General features: G+C 39.4%; 1 protein-coding gene across 3 annotated transcripts in view; it reads left to right on the top strand.

The window, feature by feature from the left end:
- Positions 1-17,071, top strand: part of LOC149814302 (SCY1-like protein 2 A) — a 41,761-nt gene extending 24,690 nt beyond the window's left edge. For 2 of the 3 annotated variants that reach the window (XM_089990282.1, XM_089990284.1), the window contains exons 9-14: positions 4,464-4,577; positions 8,528-8,656; positions 9,393-9,455; positions 9,581-9,742; positions 11,303-11,421; positions 15,742-17,071. In XM_089990282.1, coding sequence (XP_089846408.1) covers positions 4,464-4,577; positions 8,528-8,656; positions 9,393-9,455; positions 9,581-9,742; positions 11,303-11,421; positions 15,742-16,684 — 1,530 coding nt within the window. In that variant the 3' untranslated portion in view covers positions 16,685-17,071. The remainder of the gene's footprint in view (positions 1-4,463; positions 4,578-8,527; positions 8,657-9,392; positions 9,456-9,580; positions 9,743-11,302; positions 11,422-15,741) is intronic. The other variant, XM_089990283.1, reaches the window with a different exon arrangement.
- The last annotated feature ends 2,617 nt before the right edge of the window (positions 17,072-19,688 follow it).

The following is a 19,688-nucleotide window of genomic DNA, read 5'->3' as shown; positions in this document are numbered from 1 at the left end:
AATAAAGTCAAACTCAACTGGTTTATTGTAGGACTACAACTATGGGCACAATCCAAAGTGGAAAGGAGAAATCCTGAGACTTTGGAAGATGCGTATATGACGGTCGAGCGCCTAGTGGATACTCAACGCAAGTCTTTCACTCCATCGACCAAGGTCGGGAAGAAGCCGGACCATGGAGGCAAGGAGGGTCGGTGTGACAACAAGGGTGGGGCGTCGACCCAACACCATTTCGACAAGAAGCAAAATTACAAGAAGTACAACAACGACAACAAATGGTGGGTTGTGACTTGTTGGTTTTGCAGTGATAGACATATCGCTAGGAAATATCCAAAGCGACTCGTGAAGGATGATAGACAGGCCAATGCAATACAGGCAGATAGTAGCGACACCGAGGTCATGCAACCAAGGATGGGAGCTATGCGGTCGGTCAACGCAATAGGAAGATGCGTAGTTGAAATCATATCGGTTAACAAAAAACTCGTGTATCTAGATGTCATTGCAAATGGAAAGTCTACTGTGCCAATGGTAGACTCCGGGGCTACGCATAACTTCGCCTCGCGGGAAAAGGTGGAGCGGTTGGGCTTGAAGCCTAGGCCAAAGCAGAGGACCATCAAGACGGTGAACTCTGAGGCCAAGCCAATCCTTGGTGAAGCAAGGGATGTGGCTATCCAAATTGGGAGTTGGACCGACAAAACCAACTTCTCAGTGGTGTCTCTTGACGATTTTCGAGTGATTTTGGGCATGGAGTTTATTCGCAACCATCATTATGATGCTGTCGAAGTTTAACTCACTTACAATCATGGGGACAAACTCTTCGCACACGGTGCAATGCCTTACTCTTAGAGGCAAGTCTTCAATGCTATCAGTTATGCAATTGAAGAAGGTTGTCAAGCGGGGAGAGTAGACATTCCTATTGGCCGTGCGCACCGAAGAAGGAAAGGTGAAAGTAGCAGTGCTGCCGACCCTTGCCTCACTGTTAGCTCGAAGAGTGATGCCCTCAGAACTGTCGAAGCGTCCGCCGTCAAGACGTGAGGTCGATCACATGATTGAGTTGACCCCGAGAGCAAAGCCCTCTGCCATGGTCTCTTATCGCATGGGGCCGACTGAATTGAAGGAGCTGCGCAGGCAGCTAGACGAGATGTTAGAAGCAGACATCGTTCGTCCTTCGAAAGCACCCTTTGGCGCCCCTGTGCTCTTTCAGGTGAAACATGATTGTTTCAAAAGGTTATGTGTAGATTACCATACATTGAACAAGGTCACGGCGAAAAACAAGTATCCATTGTCACTGATAGCGAACTTGTTCGATCAGTTAGGCAATGCCTGTGTCTTTTCGAAGCTAGATTTGAGAACATGTTACTTGCAAGTGAGGATTGCTGACGATGATGAACCAAAGACAACTTGTGTCACTCGCTATGGTGCCTATGAATTTCTAGTGATGTCATTCAGGTTGACTAATGCTTCGACCACGTTCACGACATTGATGAACAAGATCTTTTATCCTTATATAAGTTCGTGGTAGTCTATCTTGATGACATCGTGATCTAAAACTACAACATGAAGAAACATGTCGAGCACTTGCGAACAATTTTTCAGGTGCTGAAGGAGAATGACCTCTGTGTCAAGCGAGATAAGTGTCTCTTCGGCCAGGAGAAGATCAACTTGTTTAGCCACTTCGTAGGGCGTGGTTTGCTGCGTATGGACGGACAAAAGATAAGAGCCATCCAAGAATGGAGTTCGCCAACCCAAGTGTCAGAGTTGCGGTCATTCTTTGACTTGGCAAACTACTATCGACGGTTCATCGAATGCTACTCACTTATTGTTGCACTCACGGATTTGCCGAAGAAGAATTAGGTATGGCTCTGGATAGGAGCCTGCCAAAATGCTTTCGATGGCTTGAAGAAGGTCCTGGTGAGGGAACCAGTACTGCCGTTGCCAGAACGCTCAGGACCCTTTGAAGTCTACACAGATGCTTCAGATTTCGCCATCGGTGGAGTTATCATGCAGGAGGGACATCCGATTGCTTACGAGATTCGGAAGTTGAACGATGCAGAGAGACACTACACTGTGCACGAGCGTGAGATGACGACCATCGTGTACTGCCTCAGGACCTGGCGGCACTATCTTCTGGGTGCTCAGTTCGTCGTCAAGACGGACAACACTATTTTCAAATGCAGAAGAAGTTGACACCCAAGCAAGCTCGATGGCAAATGTTCCTAGCTGAATTTGACTTCGCTTTACAGTATAAGGTGGGGAAGACTAACGTTGTTGTTGATGCCCTGAGTCGCAAAACAGAACTGGCGGTTGCGCGAATAGAGCCTTTCGAAGTTCACTTGAAGGGTGCGTTGCAGGACTGCATATGCGAAGGAATGCAACAAGACACAACGACACAACACCTTGTCTCTCTGGCGCAAACGGGAAAGACTCAACGATTCTGGCTACGGGACGACCTCCTCGTGACAAAAGGAGATCGCATTTTCGTGCTGCTGTGGGGAAACCTTTGCCGTGAATTGCTTAAGGAGTGCCATGATACATTATGAGCTGGTCATTCAGGTCAGAAGCGGACCTTAGCACTCCTTGATCGTGACTACTATTGGCCATAGATGAAAAACGATGTTGAGGGGTATCTGCGAACGTGCCTCGTCTGCCAGCAAGACAAGAAGACCAACCAGAAGATTACGGCCTCCTTAAGCATTTACCTATTCCGGAACGTTCTTGGGAGAGCATTTCCATGGACTTCATTGTTAGTCTGCCAAAGGTAGATGACTTCAGCTCCACCCTGGTGGTGGTGGATTATTTCTCTAAGTACGTTACCTTCATCTTACCTTTCGAGGAGTACCCAACAAAGAAGACCGTATAGCTGTTTGTTAAGCATGTTGTGAAGTATTAGGGTGTACCAAGAAGCATTGTGAGCGATCGCGATTCTCGCTTCACGGGCAAATTCTGCCGTGAAGTGTTTCAGTTACTCGGTTTCGATCTGCTATTTTCAACAAGTTTCCATGGGCAGACAATGTGCATCAACGGACAGTTGGAGCAATACTTCAGGCACTTTTTTAGTGCCGATCAGAAAGTCTAGGTGAAGCTCCTGCACGTGGCCCGATTTTGTTACAATCTTTAGAAGAGTGAGTCTTCATGCCACAACCCGTTCAAGATAGCTATGGGGCAGCAACCGCTGACTCCGCATACTCTAACCGCATAGGAGAAGGAAATGCCACCATTCGCCTGTCAGTTTATTGGAGACTGGCATGAGCATACCGAGCTAACGAAGGCGTTTCTGCACAAAGCGGCTAAGAGGATGAAGAAGTGGGCGGACAAGCGTTGTCTGCCTGTTGAGTTTTGTGTGGGGGACCAGGTGTTGGTGAAGCTTTACCTAGATCACACGAGCATTTTCCGTGGACGACATCGCGGACTGATCAAGAAGTACGAAGGACCATTCACCATCACCAAGAAAGTGGGCAAACTAGCGTATAAGCTGGACTTGCCCCCGAACTTCAAGGTGCATTCGATGTTTCACGTGTGTAACCTGAAACTGTTTTATGCGGATAAGGGGGATTTGGAACGTAGCGTGCCACAATGCGTTCTTATCATGCAGAGGGCCCCGACAACACAACGGGTCGAAAAGCGTCTCAGCAAGATCCTTCGCCACAAGGTCAACTACTTGGGCGAAGCGAAGAAGTATTTTGTGCAGTGGGAGACAGCGGAACCGACGTGGGAGCTAACATTTCGGATGAAGAGCCGCTATCCAGATGAAGTTAGGGCTTACCATGAAACAGATGACGCCGAGGGCGGCGCTTGATTTGAAGGGGGAGCCTGTTTCCCTGTTACGTACTTTGTACAGTTGTGTCTAGAGTCTATTTTGCTTTGGTTGAGTTTTGATGTAAGTGTCGAATCACTTGTAACTTTCTCTGGGCCACCCTTGCACTTTCGTTCAGGTTCATCAATACCCTGAAGTGTTAGCTCGTACATCTGAACTGTAATGATGCCTGTGGGCAAAATTGTGAATGAATGAAAATGCATTGAGCTTTATTTGTTCACCCTCGTTGTGATTACCTTCAAGTGATTGCAATTTTTCTCTTCTCTTTCGCTCTCTTGCACTCTCTATACTCAAAGCTTCCGTAGCTTGCAAGCAAGCGACTGGAAAGGCTTGCGGCGGTAAGGAAGGATTGTCGCGCCGCACTGGCCTATTGAAGAAATAGGCTCGTGACACCATGAGTGCTTATTATCATTTCCTGCACATACACCCAGTATTGGAGGATGATAGGCTCTTGTCATCTTGTAACTATGGTATATGTTATTGTTATCTTTGATTCACCTGAATGGTAGCCAGCAACTTATCTTTCTATATTTTATGGTTCTTATTAGTATCTGCATCTTCTTGTTCCAGGATCATGGTTGTGTTGTATATTAACATGGAATTATTTATTTGTGTTGATCTTGAATATGTTGAAATAATTGTCTTATTGCAGGATAAAAATGAGTTTGAGCTCTCAACAATGCCAGCACTTACTCCTGTACTGGGCTCAGCTGCAGGTGAGACACTGTTGCTGCTAGTGAAGCATGCTGAATTGATTATCAGCAAGGTAATGGAGATCTTTGCTACTTGTGTACAAGTCATTGGCACCTTCAAGTTGCTTTCTAGCACACATCCAATTTTTCATTTTTTTTATTAGTTCAGATTTGGATTTACATGTTTTTTTAGTTATGATATTTTGATGTGCTTTCTTGGCTTGCTTACATGATTGCATTTCATGAAAGTACATGACTTTCACACTTCATGCTATCTTGATGGCACTGTTTAGGTAGATCTGATGTTTTTTTTTGTGATTACCAAGTTCTGCTAATCAAATAATACACTGCATGTTTGAGGAATAAATCAGCTTGGCTAGTAGGAACAGGAAATATAAAAAACGTAAAATCAAATGCTGACTACTTAATGTTAAGATAATGAGAAGAGGGGTTAACTTTGGTTTTGAAACTGATTGATTAGAAGCAGAAAACTTTACTGATGAATATATCAAAGCAGGAAGATAAACTCTAGAAGAGAGAAGCTGAGAGGAAGCACAAGGAAGCTTCATTCATTGAAAAGAATAAGAGAATACAACATATAGGGGTCGACCCCCACTGACTAACCAACAAATACAACTTTTACAGATTTAGGCCTCTTTGACTGCTACACACTTTGTAAGCTAAAATACAAAAATGCCCTTATAAATACAAGAAAGTACATAGATGAGTATTTTTCAACTATTATGATACGCCATGTTACATTTCTCAACACTCCCCCTCAAAAACTTGAGATGATAGAGGAATCATTCTTTGTTAGGAAAAACTGTTCTAAAGTAAGATGGAGCAAGACTCTTTGTGAACACATCCGCAACTTGCTCTTTAGAGCTCACATGCTTAAGTTAAATAATTTCATCTTCATAGGTTCTCTTGATAAATTGACAATCTATCTCAATATACTTTGTTCTCTCATGAAATTCTGTATTCTTTGCAATGTGAATGACACTCGTGTTGTGACGATATAAGGGGTTCTCCCATGTACACCAAACTCTCCCAATGGCCATCTAACTCATATGATCTCAATTGTTACTTGAGCTTTAACTCTATACTCAGCCTTAGCTGTAGATAGAGCTAATCTACTGTTTCTTGCTCTTCCATGAGATTAATGAATCTCCAAGAAAAACACAGAAACTTGTAGTAGAGGATCTATCATGAGTAGACCTTCCAAAGTGTGCATCACAATATGCTCAAAATTCCCTGGAGGTTGATGATGAGAAGAATATAATATACTGCACAGTATCTTTGACCTATTTGATGATTCCAAGCACTGCAACAAGGTGCACTAACCTAATCAAGTATATCGTACTCCAACCAATTGCTTGTACATAACTGGATAACCTAATTCTTCCCCATCAGATGCTCTTGGCTTCATATTTGGTTCCATGGGAGAGTCAACTCTCTTAGTACCTATGTCACATAGACACAACTATTGAGCAGCCGTACCTGTGTTGACATGGGTATCAGTACTGGACATATCATGGGTACATGCTAGTCCGGATTGGGTCGGGTCCAACCCTGACCCAAGCCATTTTTTTTTATGTCGGAGGAAGGAGGAGGAGGAAGAAGAAGAAGGAAAGGAAGAAGAGGAAGAAAAAAAAAAGAGAAGGAAGAAGAAGAGTTAGAGGAGGAGAAGGAGAAGAAAGAGAAAAAGAAAGAGGAGGAGAGGGAAGAAGAAAGAGGAAGAGGAGGAAAAGGAAGAAGACACAAGAGGAAGAGGAGAAGGAAGAAGAAGACGAAAGAGTAAGAGAAAGAGTAAGAGTAAGAGTAAGAGTAAGAGGAAGAGGAAGAGGAAGAGGAAGAGGAAGAGGAAGAGGAAGAGGAAGAGATCATAACCTCTTCAACCTCAGAGAGAGAGAGAGAGAGAGAGAGAGAGAGAGAGAGAGAGAGAGAGAGAGAGAGAGAGAGAGAGAGAGAGAGAGAGATACTCTTCTTCTTCCTGCAACAGTTCGAGAGAGAGAGGGGAAAGGGCACACCTCTTCTTCTTCATGCAACAATCCAAGAGAGAGAGAGCAAAAAAGGGGGAAGGGCTCACCTTCCCCTTTTATAGAGAGAGAGGAAAGAGTTTGGGTCTGGATCATATGTGGATTTAGACCCAAACTCTTTCCTCTCTCTCTTATGTATATATAGGCCAGATTGGTTGATGGTACTAAACTATGTCACATGGGTACGGGTATGGTTATAGCTGTGTCCCCGTACCCACATTTTTTAAAATTGCAGTGCCGTACCTTCCATACCTGTACCCGTACCTGTATCCGTATCCATGTGATAGCTTATTACCATCAACCAATGTGGCCTTTGACAATAGCTCAGTTGCATATTTATGCTAGGACAAATAAATTCTTTGTTTTGAGTATGCCACCTCAAGACCAAGGAAGTACTTCAAGTTTCCCAAATCCTTTATCTCAAACACTTCAGTCAATTTTGTTTTTTAGTATCTTCAATGGTTTGTGCATCATCACCTATGGCAATCATAACATCTATGTATAAGAGAAGTAATGCATTTTCCTTGATCAAATGATGAGACAAGCAATGCTGGATGATGGCAACTCAGCTCAATAGTTGATAGTAAACCAAGTTCATGGTGCTTGTTTGAGACTATACAAAGCGCTCTTCAATTTACACATTCTTTCCTTAAAATCAAAATACCCTTGTGGAAGTTCTTCATCCAAGTCCTCATTTAAGAAGTCACTCTTCAAATATAACTGTCACAAATTTGAATATTTTAGTGCAGCTACAGCAAGCAGGATTCTTATAGTTGTCATATGTGCCATAGGTGCAAATGTCCCTGCATAGTCGATTACATACTGTTGTCTATAACTTTTTGCCACTAGTCTAGCCTTGTACCTTTCAATGAAATCATTTGTCTTGGTCTTTATTCTATAGACCCTCTTACATTTCATTACATTCTTTAAGTGGAAGTTTCACTAACTCCTAATTCTGCATTTTTTCAGCACACTTTACTCAACTATGGCCCCCTACCACTTTTCTGTAGAAGTAAGAAGGTGAACCCTAGAAGAGAGAAATTGAGAGGAAGCACAAAAGAAGCTTCATTCATTGAAAAGAATGAGATAATACAACATATAGGGGTCAGCCCCCATCTATGTCACATGGGTACGGGTGTGGGTACGGATACGGAGGGTACGACACTGCAATTTCAAAAAATGTGGGTACTGGGACATGACTATATATATATATATTACATAAATACGAAATAAATTCAAAATAAACTGAATATAATCTAAATCTATATGCTATATCTAAAATATATATTATATATTGAAAATATAAAGTTATAAACTAAAAATATAATTATAAATTATAAACTGAATACAAACTTGTATGTACGGAGGGTAAAATGGCATGTCCAGGTGTCGACGTGTGTCAACACAGGGACACACATGTCGACACGGGTATGGAGGAAAAAATGGAGTATCTGTGTGACATAGGTCCCCACTCACTAACCAACAAAATACAGCTTGGACAGATTTAGACCTCTTACTTTGACTGCTACACGCTCTCTAAGCTAAAATACAAAAATGCCCTTAAAAATACTACATATATGAGTATTACCCAACTCTTGTGATACACTATATTACATTTCTCAACAGAATACATGGCTGATTGAGCAAAGACATACTTTGTAGATGTCTGCTGACCTGCCTATAATTCTTCTTCCAAATTTGGGCCTTCTGCTTGAGCTAGTCAAGATTGCTGTAGTTTCTTTTACTTTTATTGCATCAAAATTATGTTGCACGAGTATCTTGACCTACCCATGTTTCTTGATGTTTGCATCCTTAACTTATATTGTATTGACCCACTTACAATGTGTGATTTTCATAACTTTGGCAAGCTCTCTTTCTGCTCTATTCATTAGCTGGAATGCTTGCTTCTTTATTATTATTATTATTATTTTTACATATCTTGCGGAGTATGTGAAGAATCTAATCTTGGTTTGTCATTCTTGTAGGCTAATCATGATCACTTGATTTCTCATGTTCTTCCGTTGCTTGTCCGAGCTTTTGATGATGCCGATGTACGCATACAAGAGGAAGTTTTACGCAGAACTGTTTGCCTTGCAAAACAACTCGATGGTCAGGTGATTAATGGTTTAAACACTTCTATTAAATTGGATTTCTTGCAACATATGTTGTGGTGCCTATGCCAGTTACATGTAATCTGTGGTTGATAAAAAAATATGTAAATTCAGGGAACGTGCATATGCAAACACATTTATTTTCTGGAAACAATATCTTGCGAATAAAGATATGCTACCTTCAAAACACATCTGTTTTTTGTCCTTTTTTTAAAATTTCAAATATGTGACCATTTTGTCTATTGGATGGTTTATCATTGAAAAGAGAAATTTGTATGTCTTGAACATAGTCACAGATATCAGCGGTATTTTGTAAATATCACCTATATAAATAATTTTCTTGAGAAAATGATTTAATTGGTAAAGTGTCATTAAATTTTCAAAATCAAATTTATTGCAATATTATCGCAGTATTATCATGATATTATCACGGTAATATCGTGATATTTCAGTCACTTTTATATTTCTTTTTTACATTTTAATATGTTTTTTCTTTTTTCTTTAATATGTTTTATATTTCAAAAAATTCACAACTTATATTTACATTTCTACAAAAAATTATTATCTAAACATATTCTTTTCTTATTTATTTATGCTATTCTTTATATTTCTAAATTTTTTTAAGTGCTGAGATTTTCCCAGGATTTATCAAAAAAACCTATATATTTGTTTTTTGTATAAACGATGTGATTGGGAATTATGTTAGCTTATTGTTGAATATTCATTACTTCTATTGCAGCTAGTGAAGCAAGCTATTCTGCCCCGTGTTCATGGGTTGGCCCTTAAAACTACCGTTGCTGCAGTATGTTTCTGCTCCTGAATATCTTTCAATTGTAGCTATTTTTCTCTTTTACATGCACACACACATACAGATTATGCTCTGAAAAGGTTTCTTATTAAGTTCCTAGATACTTCATTCTCTGGCAGGTGCGTGTAAATGCACTGCTTTGCCTTGGGGATTTGGTACCTTCAATGGACAAACATGCAGCTTTAGACATCTTGCAAACATTGCAGCGTTGTACTGCTGTTGATCGGTCTGCACCTACTCTTATGTGTACATTGGGTGTTTCAAACTCAATACTGAAGCAGGTAAAGTGTTGCTCCATACCATCTCTTTAAGATACTGCATGGCCAATTTAAAACAAAATGTTTGAAGGCCGAACTCGGGTCTCCTGTTGATCTTCGTGTAACCTGAAATGTCTATGCTGTCAGATCACATTGCACACACAAGTCAATTTTATTGATCAGGTTAGTGGTCTTTATTTTACTTTCTTAGACCTATCTGACAGCATAGCCATTTCAGCTGTTTTACTTGGCTTGGGCTGTCTATGACCTTGTTTAATCAAATCCAGACACTGGTTTGCTTTTCATGTACTTTTGCTAGTGGTTAGACGATTTTACCTGTGGTTACTGTTAGGGGTGGAGACATTGGGCTGGGCTGGGCCTGCCTGATACCTGACAGGCCCAGTTGCTTTCAGTAGACGCCGAGAGCCCAACCCAATTACTGATATGATAACCATGACCTGATTATGCTTGAAATGGCCAAACCACACCCGCCACACAAAAGAACTTGGTGGAGCAGGATTGCATTTTCCAATGAATTCTATGAATCCAAACGATTGAGGGGAAAACAGGAAAATGAAAACTTGAATAAACAAAAGGAAAAACAAGATGGAAGAAAAACCGCAGTGGCTCTCTCCTTCTGGGAGAAGTTTATCTTCTCGAGCATGATTCTCCAACATCCCCTGTCCTCAGCCGGTCATCTTCTTCTCGTCCCCCTCCCTCTGAACATCGCCACCGGGGCTTTAGGACACCGTTGCAGAGAGAGAGAGAGAGAGAGAGAGAGAGAGAGAGAGAGAGAGAGAGAGAGAGAGAGAGAGAGAGAGAGAGAGGTATCTCAAAAAGAAAGTGGGCGAAGGAAAGATGCCTAGGCCCTAGGCCCGGCCTGTTGCAGTTGTCATGTCAATCATGACATCTATCGGTCAAGCCAGGCTAGCTTAGAGCCCTCTTTTTTTTGGTATTTGAATTGCTTTTTTTTTTAAAATTTGAATGGGGACTGCAACTCGTTAGAGTTTTGAATCTATGTATTTGAGTTTTTTTTTAATCTCAGATAATAAGGGCCCGAGTCTGGACTCTGACCCGATAAGTTGTCAGGTTGGGCCTAACCCAACTTTATTCAGGCAGGCTCGAGTCCGGCCAGATACCGGAAAGCCCATTGGGTATGCCCTAGTTACTGTTTATCCTAGTATAAAGAAATTGTTTTTGGATCCTTGTGGTCCATGATTATTTTCTTTTTCTTTTGGGATTTTTTCAGAGACATGTAAAATTTTGGCTGTGGATACAGACATACAGCCGTTTTTATGAAAATTCCAGTATGACTTCACATATAAGGGGATATGGAACAGGAGTCATAATGAAGTATTTGTGTGACATAGCATTGAATATGTAATACGAGGATGCAATACATTTTGAGTGCATGCAGTGCATTGATTTGTGTCTTTCTAGTTTCTTGTCTTCTTCTGTCTACTGCTTTTAGTGGGTGATCTGATCATGAAGAGGCCTAATCGGGATAGAGCATGTGGCACCGAACTTGTTGCATCTTTTTTATCTGATCTTCACTTAATATCTTTTGTATACTTTTGTGCTCAGTATGGCGTTGAGTTTGCAGCAGAACATGTTCTCCCTCTGCTTGTGCCACTTCTTATAGCTCAGCAGTTGAATGTTCAACAATTCGGGAAGTTTATGTTTTTCGTCAAAGATATCCTTAGGTATGTTGTGCTTTACCTGTCTTGATTATTTTATCCTGAATATTATATAAGCCAGGAACACTACACTCGGGGTGCCCAGCCATTTGATGCAAATGTTGATGCACCTACATTCATGAGGATTATGGCAATCAACATAAACCATCATTCTTGGTTGCCTTGAGAGCACACACACACACATATATGTATGTATGTAGTGATTGGTTTCTCCTAACTGTAGGAGGGTGCAGACTGTCTTAATTTTTATTTTGTAGTTCTATTTTTTAGAATCTAACCTTACAGATGTGATCTACATGGTCTATTTGGTAGTAATAGGATTTTCATGTAAGCAGTTTTTTAAAAGACTTCAAAATTCAGTGACTCGGACATTTTATAACTTTAAAGACTCTTAAAATCATATTTTTTTCGTCTAAAAACACAATCTGACAGTCAATTTCTAGCAAATGGATCATGCTAAACACATCTGTAGGGTCAGATTTACCAAACATGGCTTCAAACATAAAAAATCATAACTGTCCACACTGTGGATGGTTCGGAGGGACGAATTTTCATATATATATATATGTATGTATGTATGTATGTATGCATGTTTACATATTTATTTATTTGTATAGCCTGTTTCCAAATTTTCTCTTCAAGGGATATGAAAACTGTCTTTTAATTAGTTCAAGGAGATCATAGGAAAAATAAAAAAAGAAAAGGGAACATATTGATGAAAAAATATAAAATTATTTGGAAATCTCAGGAAAATGTATGATTATGACAGTAAAATTGCAAATCATGTCATGATAAATGAGCATGTCTTAAAACGTCATGTTTTATAATCGGCATATAATACACGGAGTTTTTACCTCATATCTTACGAACCAAAGTTGGTCTTTCTTGTCTGTTTTGAATCTAGTCTAGTTGGTTTTGTGAACGTGGGTCATAGGTGATAACTGAATTGGGACAGTAACACTAGATTTAGGGTTTAAAACCATTGGAGGACATTCCCCAACTTGCCTAACAAGTAAAAGAAAAAGGTTGATTCTTATGCTATGTTTGGATTTATTTTTATTTATTGATTACATATATAAATTTAAGCACATTTTATAAAGTAGAATCTTTTGTTTATTTTTAATCTGTCACAGGGACTCGGCATAGAGGCCGCCGCACCCGCATCGATGCGACAGCACCTGGTGCGTCAATGTGACCCTGGGTGTGGTCAACCCACACCTTAGATTATTTAAAAATATTTAAAATTTTGTCCCAGCATCAGCCGCTTATTTTACAAAGTTTTTGACATGCTGTGCATTAAATGCTTTGAGCCTCGTATATTTTTTTTATTGTTTTTAGAAAACTGTCATAAAAAGTTGAGCCATGTACATTCTTTTATACTTTTTATAGTCATAATAGATGCTTTATTTTAAAAATATTTAAAGTTTTGTCGCAGTGTCTGCCAAAAATGTTGTGCACTAAATGCTCTGAGCCATGTATATTCTTTTACGGTTTTTACAAGCTTTGTTATAAAAAGCTGAGCCATGTACATTCTTTTATACTTTTTACATAGCTTTGTCATAAATGCATTAATAAAAAAATGAAAGCTGCATTTGAATGAATTTCCCCATTAAATGGGGAGAGGTTTGCTATAATTTCAAACAATTATTTTATTGTTGATTAACTAATCGGATCCTGATTCAGTATAAATTTTCTGCATCTGAATTTGGATCCTAATTTTTATTATTTCTGGTGAAAAACAGATTTTTTCATTGAGAGCTTGCTTTATAGATAAGTTTATATATATATATATATATATATATATATATATATATATATATATATATATATATATATATATATATATATATATATCCTCCCGCACCTAAGTTTTTTTTATAGTGCAGCATTGCTGCACCCGCACCAAATGTGATATAGTTTTTAATTAAATGAATTTTTGGATCACCAACTGTTTAAATTATAATGAAGAAGAATAGAAGATTAGTGGGTAATGGTGATGATGGTGACGGTAGGTAGTGGTGGATGGTGGTGATAATGCTGATGATGACAATGGTGTTAGTGATGGTGGTGGTGGTAGTGGTGATGGTGGATGGAGGTGGTGGCAATGGCAATGGTGGTGATGGATGATGGTGGTGGTAATGATGAAGATAGTAATGGTGATGATGACAGTGGTGATGAATGGTGGTGGTAACAATGGAGATGATGGTGGTGGTGGTGGCATTTGTGATGATGATAATGGTGATGGTGGAGAAGTGGTGGTGATGATGGGGATGAAATCAAAGAAAATACAACAACACCAACTACGCCTTCATCCCAAAACAATTGGGGTCGGCGATATGAACCAAAAAAGAAAATCATTTTGGGTCTTCCACATGAATCCTTCTCCTCCAATCATTTATATCCAATGCCATGTCCTCGGTGAGGTTCAAAGCATTCATATCCTTTCCTATCATCTCCATCCATGTCTTCCTAGGCTTACCCCGACCTCTTTTAACTAATATATTTTCTCATTTCTCCATCCTTCTAACTGGAGCATCATTAGGCCTTCGCCGAATATGTCCAAACCACCGTAAACGATTCTTTCTCATCTTATTTTCAATGGGTGCAACGCCTACCTTCTTACGTATCTCCTCGTTCCGAATCTTATCTTTTATTGCATTTTCACACATCCATCTAAGCATACGCATCTCAACTACACTCATTTTTTGAATATGATGTCTCTTGGCAGCTCAACATTCTGTACCATATAGTAAAGCAGGCCTAATTGTCGTCCTATAAAACTTTTCCTTCAACTGCAATGGCATTCTACGATCGCACAATGTTACTAGGTGAGACTCCCTCTTCCTAAACCAAGTGTTTGCTAAGATCATATCATAGGACAAACCAAAATTTAAAATCCTTTCTCCACTTTTGTTTCTTTCTCCTATACCATAGTCTCCATGGATACTCTCAAATCCATCCCTACTAATGTCTACATGCCCATTAAGGTCACCGCCGATGAAAAACTTTTCTCTATAAGATATCCCTTGTACTTCTCTATCTAAATCTTCCCAAAATTGACGCTTAACGGAATCATCTAAACCTACTTAAGGTGCATAAACACTAATAATATTAATAATATCCGTACCTAATACTAATTTAATAAGTAAAATCCTATCACCCTTCCTACGGACCTCAACTACATTATCTATAAACTCACGACTCATAACAATCCCTACTCCATTCCTATTCCTATTTATTCCTGTATACCAAATCTTATATCCCCAAGGTTCTATCACTTTTGCTTTCTCACCTACTCATTTGGTCTCTTGTAGACATAAAATATCAATCTTTCTCCTACACATAACATCTACTAACTCTACCAACTTACCAGTTAAAGACCCTATATTCCAAGTGGCTAACCTAATTTTATGGTCTTGAACTAACTTCTTTACTCCCACCCGTCCAACAAAGTGAGGGAACCCTTGCCTATTTGACACCACACCTGGGCACCGGTGTGACGCATCGTTTTCGGGCGACGACCTAGCAACCCTTGCCCATTTATCACTGCCTCCGGGCCTATAGAGTACAGCGCGTCGCTCAGTAGGGAACACCCCAACAAAATTCTCATATTGGTTCATATTCATAGGGTATGACTAAGTTTTTATGCTGGCTGTCACTAGCCTACCGCAACCCTCCTCCTTTATCCTGGCTTGGGACCTGCAATGTATAACTAAACAGTTATACACAGGCGGAGTTATGAAATCAAAGAAAATAAGTGGTTAAAAAAAAGTAGGTTTCCTCCTATTTTTGAAAACAGGGTGAAATTTATAAAAATTATTTTAAAAATAAAATAAAAGATCCAAGCACCAAACTCACTATCTAAAATATGTATAAATGGCAAGGAACAATTTATAAAATGATCCAAACAGGAGGTTAAAAGACCACTGTCTCCCGCATGGCCAGCAGGGTTGTTGAGAGGGTTCTGAGATGAAGGCACCAGATTAAACCCTGCTGGTGCATGGGTGTGTCCGTAGCTTTTGGAAGTGGGCGTAAGACAAGGTGGTCATGGGGCCCCACCTGGGGTTTTCCTCTCTTTGGCAGGGTTTAAATCATATAATTTTTCTTAACATTTTTTTAATCTCTAATGCTTTAATTATAGACTTCTTAAATTGAGATTAAATCTTGAGGTTTACCCAACCCAATGCAAAAACCAATATTTTGCATTTCCTCAAGAAACTCCATAAAATTGCTTGCTATATTTGGAAGATTTGATTGCTCGTCCCGAGTGTTATGTTTATGTTTTACCATCTTTGCCTAAATTGCTTCACTGCGGGAATTCCACAGGAAAATAGAAGAGAAACGTGGTGTAATGGTGAGTGACTTAGGTGCTTCAGGTGTTGGTGTCAAGCACGCTGGAGCTAATGGGCATCTGCCTGATCCCCTCCAGAAACCAAGTGGGCATCTGTCATCTTCAACAAAGTCTACGAGTGCATGGGATGAAGATTGGGGTTCGATAACCAAAAAAACTACTTCCTCACAGCATGCACAAGGGCCCAACTTACCTCCAAAGTCTGCAACACCAGCTTCTCAGCCAATGCTGGTTTCTAACACTCAGTTTCAATCAACATCAAAGCCTGATCCACAAGTTCCTATATCTTGTCTCCCTGTTGATATCGAGTGGCCGCCTCTGGTACCTTCTAACAATCAGGGTTCTCATATCTTTGAAAATGAGAAACAAAAGTTAACTTCTCAAGTGCCTGGAGATTCAAGTTTTGATGACATTGACCCATTTTCTGATTGGCCTCCACGTCCAGGAAACACGGCAAATAGTAGTCTGGGCTCGACAATGAGTAACTCAATTGGGATATCTATGCCAAATCAAGGAAGACCAGTTGTAAATGCCAGCAACCCAGCCAATGTATCCTTCAACAATCCAATTGGTCTGTCCAAACTCTATGAGCAGAATCCATCCTCGAGGACAAACACCGCAAACAGCTCCAGCTTTTCTATCAACAGTTCAGTTGGGATATCCAGACCAAATCAAGGAAGCATTGGACAAGGTACTGCTGCCGCTCATGCTACTAAAAGAGAAGTCAACCTGGAATCAGTATTTGTGCCAGTCAAAAGCCAACAGCCACCCCCACTGAGAATTGCTCCGCCCCCACCTGCTGGGAGGGGAGGAGGACGAGGTAGACATCAAGGGCACTTAGATTCTACCATGTTATCTTTGTCGAAAAATCGAAAAGCACAATCTGAACAATCACCTCTACTGGATCTGCTAGGATGAGTTGAATATGTCTATGATTTGCTGAAGAAAAGGAATTGGGCAGTTTGGCAGTGGCCAGTTAGTCACCATGTGAAGCAGCTGGGCTCTTTCTACGCAACGCACGTCACCCACATCACAAAATAGGTGGGTATAATTGATATTGTCCTTATGTATATGTTGCCATTGGAGCATGGTTTTCCAAGGCATACAGATATGGATGACCCACGTGCAGCATTTCTATTTGCTGCACTCTACTAGTTAGGCTTGAGTGGAATTTGTGTACTCCGGGTCTTTTTGTTTTTCCTTTTGTTTATTCCTCATCTAAGGATTGGTTAATGTATTCTTTGAGATTGGCTCCAGACATTTGATAAAAGTCTGGCTGTAATAAAAGAAGTCCGAATTCTCCAATGACGTTCTACATTTCCCAGTTTTATATATATATATATATATATATATATATATATATATATATATATATATATATATATATATATATATATATATATATATATGAGAACTGAACATATTAGGCCTTATTTTTTCGTTCTGCCCCATTCTGCCTAGGGATGGCAGTGGACCCGGGGACAACGGTGCTCTACTCTGCCCCGCCTTGCCCCGTTTGGACCGGGGATGAAGGGCATGAAACGAGGATGGAGGAGGGGATGAAGGTTAAAATCTATCCCCGTGCGGGGATGGAGGCGGGGATGGACTTACGTTTTTCCCCGCCCCGTCCCAATCCCTGCCCCACACCCAATCCTTTTAGGAATGCCTATAGACTAAGGGGAAACGGGGCCCTGCCCTGCCTCGCCCCCGTTTGGACCGGGGATGGAGGACATGAAACAGGGATGGAGGTTAAAATCTATCCCCGTGCGGGGATGGAGGTTCGGATTTTGAAACGGGACGGGGGTGGAGACCTTGTCCCCCGCCCCGGTCCACTGCCATCCCTAATTCTACCCGGTAGGTTTTAAGTGTTTTATGATGGATTTGAACCGTTAGATGTGTTTAGCATGATGACTTTTGGATCATGTTTTCTCGATGAAAAAATATGTTTTTATGAGCTGGAAAAAACTGGTACCTTCATAGCTATTGATTTTGGATCATCAGAAAAAACATGTATACATGTTAGATTCTGCGATTCAAATGCTGGTTTTCATTAAACAAAACCTATAGATCACATCTATGGTGTTAGACGTGACAAAAAATATCTAAAACTATGATATATATATATATATATATATATAGAGAGAGAGAGAGAGAGAGAGAGAGAGAGAGAGAGCTGATCAATAGGAGAGCAGGGCCTTGAAGTGTCGCTAAAGATCCATCATAATTGTAAAGTATCATTAAAGGCTTTAGTGGCGCTTTTGAAGTACCAATAAATGCCATTGCACTTTTGAAGCGTCACTAAATGGCCATCACACGTTTGAAGTGTTAGTTTTTTCTTAACAAACTTCTTTTACTAAAAATTGCATAAGGGCCCGAGGAAGTTCACAAATGTAGAAGCATGCCAGAGGACATTCACAAATGTGTGGGAGAAAATTAACATATTTGAGAGAAAATTTGTAAAAATATGAGAGAAAATTCACACATCATTTTGATTGACAGTACAATCATTTTTTGTAATTAAAAAACCTAAAAATTCTATTTTTAACTAAAATGAAGCATGTGAAATCAAGTTTAATGTTAATTGACATGAAAAAACACAAGAATACCTAAATGATAATTGAACGAAAAAAACACAAAAAACTGTAGAACCTAATGAAACATTCATGATTCATGCTATTTAAAAAATAAAAACTAAATCAAAAGCTTAAATTATATATATATATATATATATATATATATATATATATATATATACTAACTGAAAAAAAAACTAAAATATTTGGGATCAAGTTTAATGTTGATTGAAATGAAAAAACACAAAAATACTATAAATGCTAATTTGAAAAAAAAGTATAAAAACCCTAAAACGTAATGAAATATTCATGGTACATGCTATTTAGAAAACTAAAACTAAATAAAAAACCTAAATCCTAAATCAACATCATTCACATATATATCCTAACTAAACAAAATCCTAAAACTAGATTAACAAAACCTTGAAGAGAAATGCATCTCATGAAAAAGTAAGCAAGACTTGGCGATTCTTAACCGACTCATCAGCTGAGTCAAAACATTGACTGGGTCAAGTTTGGTCCTAACTGAGTCATACATTTTTTTTAACTCGGTTAGGAGCCGATCTGAGCCTACTCGGACGAGTCAGGTGCCGAGTTTGCCAACTATGGAATTCATGAATGCATGGTATTTAAAACAGTCAAAAGAAAATGTGTTTGTTCGTTTATTTATTTTATCCATCAGGGACATTTGTAGTATTCAGGATTTTGGATTTAATCATTTTATGCATTTTGAGTTGAGTTTTTTGTTTATTAAGTGGGAAAACTAGTGTCGGGTCTAGAGACTTCCACTAGAAAGTCCTGCCAAGCTAAGGTTGTCATTCGATGACAAAAAAACCCAAGGCACCCCCTCACCTTCCAGAAAGCCCGCTGCTTTATATATATGTAAAGGCTAAAGTTGAAAAAACATGGCAGGTTAGATCTAAAAAATAACCTATAAATGAAATTAAAATATTATCAATCAAGTATAAATGTTCATTATTTTGTTTTATGAAAAACAACTATATCATTTTTTATTTATTTAAAATAATTATAATAATGAGAGAAACTATGACATGTCAATTTAAATATGCAAATAAAATCTTGGTAACCAAAATCAATGTTCTAAATTAGTATATATGATCATAAATAATCAATTGAAATATATAAGTTTATTTAAATGGATCAAATTTTAAATAATAGATATTTTTTATAGTTATAACCCGAAGAAACCACACCGACACAAAGATCTGATCACGTTGGCTCTGCCTGCCATACCTACAATCGTTGCGCCGACAACATAAAACTCTGAAGCTAGGACCTTTGCCCCTTGGGCCTATGCTACGCAATGGGTTGCGTAGAGGGACGATGCC

Source organism: Nuphar pumila, chromosome 15 (genome assembly GCF_984573655.1).
Source record: "Nuphar pumila chromosome 15, dmNupPumi1.hap1.1, whole genome shotgun sequence".
Taxonomy (NCBI): Eukaryota; Viridiplantae; Streptophyta; class Magnoliopsida; order Nymphaeales; family Nymphaeaceae; genus Nuphar; species Nuphar pumila.
The sequence above is the reverse complement of the archived record's forward strand: the minus strand, read 5'-3'. Positions and strand labels throughout refer to the sequence as shown.